At 50.3% G+C, this 14,554-nt stretch overlaps 1 protein-coding gene and 1 pseudogene across 7 annotated transcripts in view; one reads left to right on the top strand and one right to left on the bottom strand.

The window, feature by feature from the left end:
* Window positions 1–14,554, bottom strand: part of BDH1 (3-hydroxybutyrate dehydrogenase 1) — a 62,927-nt gene that overhangs the window by 32,034 nt on the left and 16,339 nt on the right. For 2 of the 7 annotated variants that reach the window (XM_033213116.1, XM_033213123.1), the window contains exons 1-2: window positions 10,876–11,015; window positions 1,793–1,918 (exon numbers count right to left, since the gene is read on the bottom strand). In XM_033213116.1, the coding sequence (XP_033069007.1) occupies window positions 1,793–1,875 (83 nt within the window). In that variant the 5' untranslated portion in view covers window positions 1,876–1,918; window positions 10,876–11,015. Of the gene's footprint in view, window positions 1–1,792; window positions 1,919–3,442; window positions 3,462–5,976; window positions 5,996–9,616; window positions 9,636–10,875; window positions 11,075–14,554 lie in introns of those variants that run through there. The other 5 variants (XM_033213122.1, XM_033213120.1, XM_033213121.1 and 2 more) reach the window with 5 other exon arrangements.
* LOC117084436 lies at window positions 10,108–11,518 on the top strand (annotated as a pseudogene).

Genomic DNA, 14,554 nt, shown 5'->3' with positions numbered 1-14,554 from the left:
GTAACCTTCTTTCAAAAGCCTTTCAACAAAGCCAAGCTCCGTCGCTGCTCTGATGGCAGGAGCCTCCTGCCACCTGTGCCAGTGGGGTATTCTAAACTCTTCTCACGCGGGGTCCTCAGGTAGATGGAGCCCCAGCTCCAAGCCATGCCTCTGTATCTCTCAGAAATAAATTCAAGCAAATGCTAAAAGCCGGGCCGGACGCGGTGAATCCCAGCACTTTGGGAGGCTGAGGCAGGAGGATCACTTGAAGTCAGGAGTTCGAGACCAGCCTAGCCAATATGGCAAAAACCCCATCTCTACTAAAAATGCAAAAAATTAGCTGGGTGTGATGGTATATGCCTGTAGTCCCAGCTACTCGGGAGGCTAAGGCGGGAGAATTGCTTGAACCCGGGAGGGAGAGGTTGCTCTGAGCCAAGAGGTTGCCACATTTCCTGGGCAACAGAGGCTCAGTCTAAATGCATGTTCTTCTAAACATATTATTGGCCTAGAAAATATCAGTGTTCTAGCTCCTGGGACTTTGAATTTAACCTAACCTTCAATTTCACTCCCTTCAAATATAACAGAAAGAAAAAGGCATTTCTTGTTTTTTCCTTGTTCAGACTGCAAAAGAGTCAACTGTGGCAGCAGAGCCCACTGAATCCCCTGCGAAAAGGCAATTCCAGAAGCTCTCAAAGAAGAACAGCTGTTTGTCTAATTTGTACTTACATAATGCTGCCTCGAAATCACACACGATTCAGTGAAGTCTTGGGACATTTCAGTTAACTGATTTCATGCATAAATTTTTAAAAGAACAGTTATCCAGGTGGCTAAAGTGATGAGCCACATAAAATAATGTACCTCCTGCCTGGCACGATGGGCTGAGAAAAGCACCACTTCACTGCCGTGGGCTTCTTGCCACACAAACCCAAACTGAGAGACATTGTACAACATAACCAGCCAGAGTGTCAAGGTCGTGAGCGAAAAAGACTGAGGACCTGTCCCCGGTAGGAAGAAACTAAAAACACGTAACACTTCCGTGCCATGTGGGACTCAGGATTCAATCCTGGACCAGAAAAAGGTCCGTCAGCCGCAGCTTGGCGACACTGGAATGAGGTCTGCAGACTAGTTAACAGTATTCTATCAATGGCAATTTCCTGATTTTGATCATTGCAGTATGGTTTTGTAAGATGTTAACATTTAGGGAAGTTAGCGGAAGGGGATCCAGAAACCCTTTCCAACAATTTTTGCAACTTTTGTGTAAGTCTAAAGTTATTTCAAAATAAAAAGGGTTTTAAGAAGCGGTTATGGCAGGGCACGGTGGCTCATACCTGGAATCCTAGCACTTTGGGAGGCCGAGGCGGGTGGATCACCTGAGGTCAGGAGTTCAAGACCAGCTGGCCAACCTGGTGAAACCCCATCTCTACTAAAAATATAAAAATTAGCTGGGCGTGGTGGCGGGCACCTGTAATCCCAGCTACTCAGGAGAAGGAGTTGGGAGAATCACTTGAACCCAGGAGGCGGAGGTTGCAGTGAGCCAAGATAGCGCCATTACACTCCAGCCTGGCGACACAGTGAGCCTCCGTCAAAAAAAAAAAAAAAAAAAAAGCGGTCATGAGAGATGTTCCTCTTTGCCCTGTGCGCCCTGGGAATATGTCTTCCCAGGACACCCCTGAGTTTCCTCTGCTGGGAGACATAGGCATTGAGAGACATCTTTGAGAATCAGGCCTCATTACTGCCTATGCTGTCCATGTGTGAAAAGCTCTGCTTGCCCAGAAAGTCACCCTCAAAGCCACCACCACTTCTAGTTGCTTACCTTGCTCCATTTTCTCTATCACAGGCACTTAGGGTTTTTCCTGGGAGCCGTGACAGGGGTCTGGAGAGGCGGGTGGCCAGCATGGTAGCAACAGGTAGTAGAATGGCCCAGTTCCTCCCAGTGGTTCTGAAACACAAACGCACCGCAGCATTACTTTGTTGCCTTCGGGGCTTTAATCAGGAGTAGTCATGTGTCTTTCAGGTTGTGAAAGTCAAACTGGGCTGCATCTGCTCCACCCAGCTCCAGTCCTGGTACCAGGCAGTCCGCTCTGGGTCCTCTCTCAAGCTGCAGCCCCATGATAGAAAGAGTCAGGAGCCAGGGTGCCTGGAAGCCTGGGTTCTGGCTCTAGCTGTGCCACCAAAAGCACTGGGCAACCCTGGGCAAGTCATCACCCATTCATAATGTGAGCAGGGTGGCCCCATCAGTGATCCTCAAACCCCCAACCGCTGGGAGACTTGGGGACCCAACTCCTCAGGGATTCTGACAGCCGCTGGGAGACTCGGGGACCCACCCCTCAGGGATTCTGACTCGGTAAATCCTATTCCTCTAACCTGCTGAAACACCCACCTGTGGTGCCCATCTGCCCCTGCAGGCAGCTTGGCCCCATGCCACATAGCATCTGACTCAGCTGTCCACCTCTTTCCCCCATCCCAACAAACAAGGCGGCTCTGGCTCTGAGGCTGAATTAATCAGTAATTCATTATAGCATGGAGTTTGGAGCTGCCAAATAAGAGACTCCTGTAATTGACAGACAGACAGACACAGACACACACACACACACACACACACACACACACACACACCCTCCCCGTCCCTCCCCATTTGAGTTGAAAGCAACCTCATTGCAACAAGAATCTCTTAGTAACACCTTAAGGCTACTGGGCGCCAGGACTCTTCAGCATTACTGACTGCTGATCAGCAGGGGCATGCATTGCCCTCCCATTCTGTTAACAGTGATTCCTCCAGGCCTAAGGGAAGGCAGGCGGGCTGGTGAGTGGGTTCTAGCCTCTCCTCTGCCTACCTGGCTGTAGTTTGTCATACAGTTCCCGGGAACAAGGTACTGCCTGGGAGGCTCCTCCCCTGCCTGTTGGCTGCTACCCCAAACCTGACTGAGAACCAGCCCCCTGGGCCCAGAGGTCAGCAGTGTTGACTAAGCAACCACTGCCATGAGCTCTGCTGGAGGGAGCCGGAGCCGTTTAATCTGTTTAATCCTCAGGAAAGGAAAGCAGGCAGGAATCTCTCTGGTGTTATCTTTGCAAAACTACAGTAAACTCTCGCTTGTACTCCTGCCCCTATTTGCCACACCCCATTCTCAGCACAGCAGCCCAAGAAACCTATTTAACTCTAGTCAAGCTATGCGACTTACGTGTTTAAAGCCAACTTTCCATGCCCACTGGGGCTGGCCTCTCCCTCCCTGGAGGCCCCTAGCTCACCGGGCCACCCTCCTGTTTGCTCACTGCGCCGTCGCCAGCACTGACTCCGAGAGCTCCTCGCCTACGCTAGAGTGTTCCTGCCTCAGAGTCCTGGGTCCTCCTCTGCCCTCATCCTGGATGCTGAGTCCTCTGACTCCCTCACTCAAGTGGCTCCCGTTCAACACACAGGTTGCTCTCTGTAAAATCACTCATAGCAGCTACCTTCATCCAAAATTACCTTGTTTATTTACTTTATCTTCCTCTACCAGATCATAAGTTCAGTGACACCAGGAACCCTGTCCACCTGGTTCACCACCAAATCCTCAGTGCCTAGAACGAGCTTGACGCAGAGGAGGCAGTCTGAGTCCCTGGGGAGTGGACGGGAGCTGAGTGAGTTCCCGCAGGGCAGTCTGGGGGTGGAAAGTTGGCCTGTGGCCACAAAATAAGTTTCCATAGAAAGTTCCTTGCAGAGAACAGCAGAATGGAACCCAGACTGGCTTTTTATAGTTTCATGGAAGGCACAGGCCCGTGCTGGCTCAGACTTTTTAATGAGGAAACCCCTCCTGCCATCCAAGTACTGACAGGCTGGCTGAGCACACACATCTCTACCTCCTCCCTCCAAGACCCAGGACCAGAGTCTGAGGTCACTGTCACTGGGAGACTTGCCATCCAGTCATCTATAATTAAAGTCCTTTCTACCCCTTAGCTCAATGCCTGTGGCAGAAAATACTTTCATATGATCTCCAAATAGACAGCTGCTTTCCATTTTGTTTTCCTTGAAGTCAGCAATATCTAAAAGTACTAAAGTCAAAATAGTTAAAAGTGCATAAAAACTGAGTCCCTTGGACAATGCACTGTTCTCAATGTGGTCTGCTGCATGCATGTTTCTGAAACATGCAGCTATTTCCACTGCAGGGCTCCCAGGACTCTTCAGGGTTGCTGTCTGCCATCTTCATGTTTTGTGCCAGGCCTTAATCTGTAAATAATAAGTTCTCAAACTTCACACACCATTCTCTTGCCTTTTAGTTTGGGAACAGAAATGGCTGTGGGAGGCAGATGCTCAGTCTCCTCAGCCTTGAAAGTCAGGTAATTAGTTGCCCTGAGGTGACTGAGCACAGGGGGCTTGACTCCCAGGGACCAAACTCATAAAATACTGTCACAAAATCAAAATGCTCACATAGCAACCTGGAATCTTGGAGACATTTTTCTATTGCTAGAAGCACTTGGGCCTTCCCTCAAGGGCCCTCTCCACTGTCAAGGTATAACACATGGAAAGCACTCCTACTCCAGAAAAGAAGAAAACAGCGTGTGCATCCTTGCCTCACTGCTGGGCTTGCTGTGTTCCATTCTGACATGATTGTCTTGCAGAGGTCATGGCTGGGGCTTTCCTGTGAGGCAGCAGCAGGGGCTCCCCTCCAAGGGGCAGACATTCCCAGTGCTAACATTCTCAACAGAGGCAGGGCATCCGCAGCAAACAGGGTCACAGGAGGCAGGAAAGAGAACTCGGCTGTTTCTGGATATGAAGCCTACACGGGCCCTTGGCACTCCCAAGTGGGAGGGGAAGGTCCTGCCCCTGAGGAGGGCAAGCTGGGTTTAGGCAGGGTTTAGGCTCCAATGCAGACAGCCCGAACTGAAGAGCTTCAGACCATCCAGTTTCTGTGTCAGGTTCCCAAATCCTACAACTGGCAGCCTACCTAAACATGTTCTACTTGGCTGATTTGTTTGGCCAGCCTGATGTTTTAAAAAACAGAGTAACTAGGCGGCTAAGCTATGCTTGAACTCAATACAAAGTTTGTACTTACTACGTTAAAACTATCCATGTCATCTTTGTTAATTGCCTGGACACTATGGGCATTTGAGTTTTGAGATTCCTGACCATATATATATATGCACTATAATCAAAGAACTATATTTATATATATATGTATTTATATAATATATAAATATATATGTTTGGCCATTCCTCTTCCGAACGGTTCGTAGAGTCTTGCTTGAAAGTTCCAGCCCAGCTCAGCTATATGTGGGAGCTTCCTTGAGGTCCTGCAAAAGGGAAACCTGACAAGTTTTCAAGCCCTCACTCAAAAAGACACCTCAGAGAAGTAACCATTCTGAAACACAAGTCAGAAATAATTACATAGGAACTCAAGTGATAAAGTAGACGATGCTCTCACCACCACGGTATCATACATGCAGACATGGCGCTCACATGGCTTGCTTCACAGGGACCTTCAATAAAAGCCAAGGGTCTAACATTAGGCACACCCACTGCAGACACCTTGACTGTCCCGAGAGCCATTCCAGTCACCAGATTAGGCTTGCGTGATGACCAGTTCTCCTCCGATAACACACCACAAACACTCTGCAGTGACTACCTTTCAAGGGTCTGTCCTGCTCACCTGATGCCCCTCCTCTCAGACCTGCCCCTCCCCCATAGGATTTGGCCTCTGCAGCTGCAGCGACTGTGCGTTGGTCATGGAGGACTGAGCCAGGAAGAGACATCAGATCGAAGGTGAACACATTGTTCTGTCCCCTGGCACTGTGAGAGAATGCGAACCATGCTGTGTGGCACAGGGCCATGCAGTGGGGTTGCTGGAGGATGGCAGCTATACGCCACTGGGCCCTGAAGCCACAAAGAGAGGGAGAAAGCCAATCCACAGCGGGTGGGGGGTGAGAGGCTCATGCAGAAGGCAGCAGGGGCAGAGGTGGAGGGAGGGAGAAAAGCAGCAGCAGCCGCCGCCCTCCTGCCCCCCAGCTCTGGAAGCCGTGCTGTACCTTTACAGTCTCTGTGCAATTTAAGTCAGCTGGAAGTTTCTGCTACTTGCCACCAAATCAACAGCAGCTAAAACACACTGAAGGCAGAACATTATTATCTGTAACTTTTTATTTTTGTGGGTACATCGTAGTTGCATATATTTATGGGGTACATGAGCTATTTTGATACAGGCACACAATCGCCTCAGGGAAAACTGGGTATCCACCCCCTCAAGCATTTATCCTTTGTGTTACAAACAATCCAATTATACTTTATCTTTATATGTATAATTAAATTAGCATTGACTGTAGTCACTCTGTTATGCTAACAAATACTAGTTCTTATTCATGCTTTTTAACTTTTTTGTACCCACTGACCATCTCATTTTCTCACAGACCCTCACTACCCGTCCCAGCCTCTGGTAACCATCATTCTACTATATCGTCATGAGTTTAACTGTTTTAATTTTTAGCTCCTACAAATAAGTGAGAACATGCAAAGCTTGTCTTTCCGTGCCTGGCTTATTTCACTTAACATAATGACCTCCAGTTCCATCCATATTGTTGCAAATGACAGGATCGCATTCTTTTTTGCTGGCTGAATAGTACTCCATTGTGTAAAGGCACCACATTTTCTTTATCCATTTATCTGCTGATGGACAGTTAGGCTGCTTCCAAATCTTAGCGATTGTCAAAAGTGCTGGAACCAACATGGGCGTGCAGATATCTCTTCGATATACTGATTTCCTTCCTTTTGGGTATACACCTAGCAGTGGTACTGCTGGATCCTATAGTAGCTGTATTTTTCATTTTTGGAGGAACCTCCAAACTATTCTCCGTAGTGGTTGTACTAATTTACATTCCCACCAACAGCGTATGAGGTGTATTAATTTTCAGTTTGGACTTCTATTCTGAGAATGCCTCATTTATAATGACCTTATAATGACTACAGGAACGTGTGCTTCCCCCACTCCACTCCTCTTCTGTCCTTCCCCAAGACAAAGTGTTACCCGAGCTCAAAACTGCCATAATTACAACTGCCAGGTCAAGCGGGCATTCTACTGCTAGGAGAACAGGGCTTGCCTACCAAGTTAAAGGCAGGCCACTAAACGACGGAGTCTCGGACTCTGTTCTTGGTCTGTTCTCAGCACCATGACGGGCACTCAGCTTTAAATAAGATTTGCATGCCGCCAACTCCCGAAGGTTGACCTCCAACCCAACGTTCTCCCCTGAACTCAGACAACTGCGCATCCAACATCTCCACCTGAATGTTTACTAGGCATCTCAAACGTAACCTGCCCAAAACTGAGCCTGTGCTATTGTCCCGCAGACCTGTTCCTCTAAATCTTCCTCATTCTTGACTCCTCTTTCCTGCACACTCCACAGCCCAGTGCTCAGCAAATCCTATCAATGCTACCTTCACAATATATCTAGGATCCTCCATTACCAGCCTAGTCTAAGCCTTCATCCCTTCTTGCCTGGATTATTGCAATAGGCTCCCAACGAGACGCTCCGCCTCCACTGTAGTTCTCCAGATTCTGCTCAACACAGCCTGCAGGATCGTGCAGAAACATAAATCCGATCATGTCATGCCTCACCAAACTCCTGCCAGAGTAAAAGCCAAAATCTAGAGTTCGCCTACAAGGCCCTCCATGTTCTGGGTCTCCATTGTCTCTCTGGCCTCATTCCTACCTTGTTCACTGTACTTTGGTCACAGTGGCTTTCTTGCTGTCTTTGGAATATGGCAAGCCAGCTCCTGCTTTAGGGCCTTTGTCCTTACTGTTCCCTTTACCTAGAACCCTCTTCCCCCAATATCCACAGTCCTTTACTAAAATGTTTACTAAGACATTCTCTGGCCACCCCATCTATCTCACCCCAACCCTGACTATCTATCCCCCTTCTCTGCTTCCATTGTTTCCTCCTCCTTGGCACTTTATTACATTATAGCATTCTACATGTTATACATATTTATCTTGTTTGCTGTCACTCAGTCTCATTAGAATATAAGCTCTTTGAGAACAGGAATTTTTGTGTTTTGTTCACCATTGTATCTCCAACATGTACAACAGTGCCCTGCACACAACAGACAATATTTATTTATTTATTTATTGAGATGGAATCTTGTTCTGTCACCCAGGCTGGAGTGCAGGGGCACAATCTTGGCTCACTGCAACCTCCACATCTCGGGTTCAAGCGATCCTCCTGCCTCATCCTCCTGAGTCGCTGGGGTTGTAAGCATGCACCACCATGCCTGGCTAATTTTTATATTTTTAGTAGAGATGGAGTTTCACCACGTTGGCCAGGCTGGTCTCAAACTCCTAACCTCAAATGATCTGCCCACCTCGGCCTCCCAAACTGCTGACATTACAGGTGTGAGCCACTATGTCTGACTGGTACATAATTAAATGAATTAAGAGAGTTTTGGCTGGGTATGGTGGCTCACGCCTGTAATCTCAGCACTTTGGGAGGCCGGGACAGGTGAATCACTAGGTCAAGAGATCAAGACCATCCTGGCCAACATAGTAAAACCCTGTCTCTGCTAAAAATACAAAAATTAGCTGGGCATGGTGTTGCACACCTGTAGTCCCAGCTACTTGGGAGGCTGAGGCAAGAGAATTGCTTGAACCTGGGAGGCGGAGGTTGCAGTGAGCCAAGATCACACCACTGCACTACAGCCTGGCAACAGAGCAAGACTCTGTTTCCAAAAAAAAAAAGTTTTAAGAAGGGGAGTGCCATTATCAGACTTACATTTTTAAAAAGATAACTCTCATTGGGTTAATAAGTTGAGAATGGACTAGAGCAGAAGCAGAGAGACCAGTTAGGATCTGTGGCAGTAATCCAGGTCCACCATGTACAGTCATGCAGGTTGTATACTGCACAACTCCAGTGAGATGTGAAAACATGTTCCTTAGAAATGTACAAAAAGGCTGCCAGCCCCGGTGACAACCATGGAAGTGATAAGAATTGGTTAAGTCTGGTTTTATATTGGAGGTAGAGTCCACTACCATTTACCAACAGATTGAGGGCAGGATTATGAAAGAAGGATCAAAGACATCTCCAAGATATTTGGTGTAGGTGTAAAAAATGACAGTAGTGCAAATGATTAAGGAGCCTTCCTATTCACAAGTGCTAACTGCATTTCAAACCCAAGTACACAAGCTGAGCCCCCGAGGCCTCACCTGGCTCCTCCAAACCGTATCTCCAACTATACTTTTCTCCTCTACTCATTAAACCATTTGCTACACCATCCCTCAACAAGCCCCGTACTTTCCAATTTCCGGGCCTTGCTCATCTGACCAAGTCCCAGCTGGTTCAAATAACTCTCCCAGGCTGCCTTTCCTAATCCCCTAATTCAAAAATCTTTCGCCCAATCTCCTCCCTTCTGTGCCTCTGTAACAGCACCTACCTAGCCAGGGTCGTATTCGAGGGAATTCTGTTTATAAACATTCACAAGGCCCCATCGCTACCACCAATCCCCACGGGGACTGTGAGCGCCCTACAGACAGGACCCGCATGTTGAATCACTCTCTTCTTGCTCATCCGAATATCTACTGTGTGGTCCCTGACAGGAAGCAGAGGCTCTGTATAAATGTGTACTGAGTGAATATGAAAGCCTCACAAATTGCAAGGGTCAGCTTCCTTGCCGGCCAGAGATATATACGCCCTGTGCAGAGCCCGACTCCAACGCCTCTTGTAGAAAGAAGGACATTCACCAGGACATCTGCAGCGTCACAAAGGATCCTGGCAGCGCGAGGCCTGCAGGCGGCCCTCCATAAAGAAATACGTGCTTCTGCAACCCCTCAAAGTAGGAACTGCAGGGTGACTCTGCATCAGCTGACTACAGGCAGATTTCCAGGCTGGCTGGCTGGGGAAAAAAACCGCGGAGTTCGTCGCTGCGCGCAGCACCAAACCCTTCCCTAGAAGGGCGCAGCCTGGAGGCGGCCGCACGCAGAACGCACGCCCAAGGCGCCTGGGCCGCTCGGGACAGATTCGAGCGCTCACACCCACAGGGTATCTATCAGGCGCGCTCCAGCACGGAAGCAGAGCGCGAGAACGCCCGAGACCGCGGCGCAGCCAATCCCAGAGCCGCGCTCCCCAACAGCCGGCCGGAGGGCGGGGAGCGAGGGGGCGCGGCCAGGGCCGCGCTTCCCATTGGTTGAGGCGGCACCGCCCAGACAAAGCCCCCTAGTCCTCGTGCGGGTGGGCAGCCTGGGCTCCTGCCCTGGCCAGTCCCGTGCCCACCACCACTCTGGCATCCCCAGCCTGCCCCCGCGGCTCCTCCTCCTTCCCGGCCCTGTGGCCTGCCTGCTGTCCAGCAATCTTCCTTCCCCAGGGCGCTGTGGCGCGGAGGGAGCACTCCCCGAACCCCGGGAACAGAGCCTTGCGGAGGACGCGGGAGGAGGAAAAGGAGGAGGGACGCGGACAGGATCCTGAGATTCGGTAGGGAAGGGGACAGAGCCCAGAGTCCGGGGCTAGAAGGCAGGACACCTGGCTTCAGTCTGGGCTCGGCCTTTGACTACGACGTGACCTTGAGGACGGTTCCTTCCCTTCGTGAGGCCTGGGTCCCCTTCAGTAAGATGCGCCGGCAGGAAACGATGAGTCGTTTCACCTGGGAGCTGCAGGGCCGCGTATTTGGCCCAGGGCCTCCTCCTGCCTGGCACATTATTCCGAATAATAAATGCCAGATCATACTGCTGGAGACACCGACAGAGAAGCCGAGAGGGAGGCGAGTGAGGACACCCTGTGGTCTGGGCGAGATCGGTCCGTCCTACTCTTACCCCGCTGCGGCCCCAGGGCTCGCCCCTTCCCCACCCGTATCCCGGCTTCCGGGCTAAAGGAACACGTGAGGCCGAACCAAACCGAGTAGAGGGCGCCAGGGCATCCCGCCCGAGCTGCGGAGACGCGGACCCCTCCTCTTACCCAAAACCAAATGGGCAGGGGGCTCCGCTGCAGAGGGCTCGCCGAGGAGCTCGCCTTCACCCGGCGCCGCGCAGGTGCCCGCGCTCCTGCGGGGAGAGCCGAGTGGGGTCGCTGCCGCAGGCTCTTTCTAGAAGCCCCTCCACCAGCACTGCTGTGGCCTGCGGCCTCCGCCACCCGGACGCGCCTACACACTAAGCGCGCGCTGGGGCTACGCTGGGCGGGGCCCACGGCGGCGTGGCTGTGGGGGGGCCGCCGAGCCGCCTCCTCCGCCCTGGGCGCCGGGCGTGGCCCTCCTCCCGCCCAAGGTGCTAGGCGCCCGGTGCGGCCCTCTCGCCCCTAAGCCGGGCGCCAGATCCCCCGCCGCCTTCTCGCTCCCCGATAGCCGGGCTGGGGCAGGGGTCAGGGAGGTGGAGCCAGGTGCGGAAAGGGTTTCAGCCTCGGGGGCTGAGGCCGGGAGGTGAAGGCGCCGCTCCCCGAAGTGAGGAAAACGCCGGTGAGGAAGAGGCTCTTTGCAGGTCCTGTGCGTGTTGCTGTCTTTAGAGCTCATTAGGGTTGGTTGGTTTTTAAATTTCTTTTGAGCAGATGAAATTTATTTAAAGGCCGGGGGCGGTGGCTCACGCCTGTAATCCCAGCACTTTGGGAGGCCGAGGCAGGTGGATCACTTGAGGTCAGGAGTTCGAGACCAGCCTGGCCAACATGGTGAAACCCCCGTCTCTAGTAAAAATATAAAAATTAGCTGGGCATGGAGGCGCACACCTGTAATCCCAGCTACTCGGGAGCCTTAGGCAGGAGAATCTCTTGAACCCAGGAGGCGGAGGGTCCAGTGAGCCAAGATTGCGCCATTGCACTCTAGCCTCGGCGACAGAGCGAGACTCCGTCTCACCAAAAAAAAAAAAAAAAAAAAAAAACCAAAAACAAAAAAAATCCGCTCCTCAAGATCTTTAAAAATAATTAAAATAATTTAAGAATAGCAGTTTCCCAGAGTTTTAACAATAGAACAGCGGAGGGCGATCGGCCACAGATAAGGGTTTCCTCCCAACCCCGCCCCACCGCGCTATCGCCCTGCGCCAGCACTCAGTTTCCAGGATAAGAAACAGGCTGAGGAGAGAAGATACCAGGACACATTAGTGGCGGAGCTATGTGAAAGGAAAATAAATCTTGGGGCCCCAAAATCACTAAGCTAAAGGGGAAAGTCAAGCTGGGAACTGCTTAGGGCCAACCTGCTTCCCATTCTATTCAAAGTCACCCTCTGCTCACTGAGATAAATGCATATCTGATTGCCCCCTTTGGAAAGGTTAATCAGAAACTCAAAAGATGGCTACCATTTGTCTCTTATCTACCTATGACCTGGGGGGCCCCTCCCCACTTCTAGTTGTCCCACCTTTCCAGACTGAACCAATGTTATCTTACATGTGTTGACTGATGTCTTATGTCTTCCTAAAATGTATAAAACCAAGCTGTGCCCTGACCACCTTGGGCACATGTCAGGACCTCCGGAGGCGGTCTCGCTTGCCTGCGTTCTTAACTTTGGGAAAATAAACTTCCTAAATTGACCTGGCTCAGACTTTGGGGGTTCACAACTATGTTTAGGTAAAGTACAGAGAAGGAATGAATAGAATAAAGAGAATGAATGAAACTCACAAATACAGGAAGATGAAAACAGGAGGAGGGAAGTACTGGCCTGACCAGGATTTAAAGAAAACTGTAGACCGGGTGCATTGGCTTACACCTATAATCCCAGCACTGTGAGAGGCTGAGGCGGGTGGATCACTTGAGGCCAGGAGTTCGAGACCAGCCTGGCCAATGTGGTGAAACCCTACAAGTCGTGGTGGCACATGCCTGTAATCCCAGCTACATGGGAGGCTGAGGCAGAAGAATTGCTTGAGCCTGGGAGGCAGAGGTTGCAGTGAGCTGAGATGGTGCCACTGCACTCCAGCCTGGGCAACAGTGGGAGACTGTCTCAAAAAACAAACAAAACTGTTGACTCTGTACGTCCATTCTGTGAGCTTCTGGAGGGCTAAGGCTCTCTTCTTTATCCCCAGCTCCTGGCACATACAGCCTTGAAGACTGGGAGAATCATGAAAGGAGGATGCACTTGGTTTTCTGTACCCATTTCACAGATAGACTCAAGCTTGGATTTGCTCCAGTGACAGTGTTTCAGAACATTAGGCATATAGCACCGCCGGGTAAAATAAATCACTATACTGAAATTACACCTTGAGGATTACGCTTTGCTAGAAAAGCAGTTAAATGAAGAATTCATTTTTCCCCCAAGAAAAAAAAAAAAACAGGCCGGGCGCGGTGGCTCAAGCCTGTAATCCCAGCACTTTGGGAGGCCGAGACGGGCGGATCACGAGTTCAGGAGATCGAGACCATCCTGGCTAACATGGTGAAACCCCGTCTCTACTAAAAAATACAAAAAAATTAGCCGGGCGAGGTGGCGGGCGCCTGTAGTCCCAGCTACTCAGGAGGCTGAGGCAGGAGAATGGCGTAAACCCGGGAGGCGGAGCTTGCAGTGAGCTGAGATCCGGCCACAGCACTCCAGCCTGGGCGGCAGAGGGAGACTCCGTCTCAAAAAAAAAAAAAAAAAAAAAAAACACAGATCCTGACTCTGAGAATTAAACTGAATTGTAGTCCTATTTGCATAAGACAGGAAAGGACATTTGGCCTTTCTAAGGTTGTATTACACCTCCAGCGTCTGGCCTTACATCTTCCCAGCCCAACTTTGCTGTGACAACCAGCTGTGAACAGGTGTAACCTGAGAGCTCCTTGCCTCAGCTGCACCTGGTATTCCCCTGCGTCTCTGGGACTGCAACCTGGGACCCTTGCAGGAATCCGCTGCCCACTCTGACACATGAGTAAACCTGGAAGTGCAAAGGAACACCTCAAGGGACAAACTTTGACCAAAGGGCAGGCAGGAACTGCTGGAAAAATACTCTGCTCTTCCAGTCTTGCAGTGGGCAATTCTGGGATCTGTTCTATGCAGCTCCTGAAATGATAGCATTCGGTTTGCCCATAGTAGTGACCAACTTGATCAACTCACGAATACACCCTTGGATGCCATTCTCTTTCCCTCCTTCCCTATTTAACTCTTCCCAGCCCTCCCCTCCAATTCCTTGGGATTTGATTATGTAGCTTTAAATGACTCCAAACACTTTCACTTTGTTGTGAGAGTGACATTGTTTTACTGTGATTAGAACATGGAGTGAACTCTCCCTGCTCACGGGAATGATATATCATTCCTTATCACACCCCACATGTGAGATACTGACAACCAACCACTGGACTCCAAAACACATAGAAAGCCAAGATCTTGACAGACACTTGGAGAGCTTAGGATGTGGCTAGGCCACTCTCTGGAAGCCTTGAAGCTATTTTTGAAGCCTTGTCTCACAACACTGGCACCACTCTCTAGCATCAAGGGACCTCATGTATCTTCATGAATCTCCATTGTATTAGTCAAGCTGTCCCTCCCGAGAACCTCTCCTAGAAAGTTGTGCCTCAAACTCTGATTGGACTTTGCATCCACAAAAGCCTGCTTTCCATCTTAAGTGGGCAGTTGAACTTGTTTTTTTTGTTTGTTTGTTTGTTTTGAGATGGAGTCTCACTCTTGTTGCCCAGGCTGGAGTGCAATGACGTGATCTCAGCTCACTGCAACCTCCACCTCCCGGGTTCAAGC

This window comes from Trachypithecus francoisi, unplaced genomic scaffold (assembly GCF_009764315.1).
Source record: "Trachypithecus francoisi isolate TF-2019V2 unplaced genomic scaffold, Tfra_2.0 Lachesis_group0, whole genome shotgun sequence".
Taxonomy (NCBI): domain Eukaryota; kingdom Metazoa; phylum Chordata; class Mammalia; order Primates; family Cercopithecidae; genus Trachypithecus; species Trachypithecus francoisi.
Note: the sequence above shows the minus strand (reverse complement) of the source record. Positions and strands in the feature narration are given on the sequence as shown.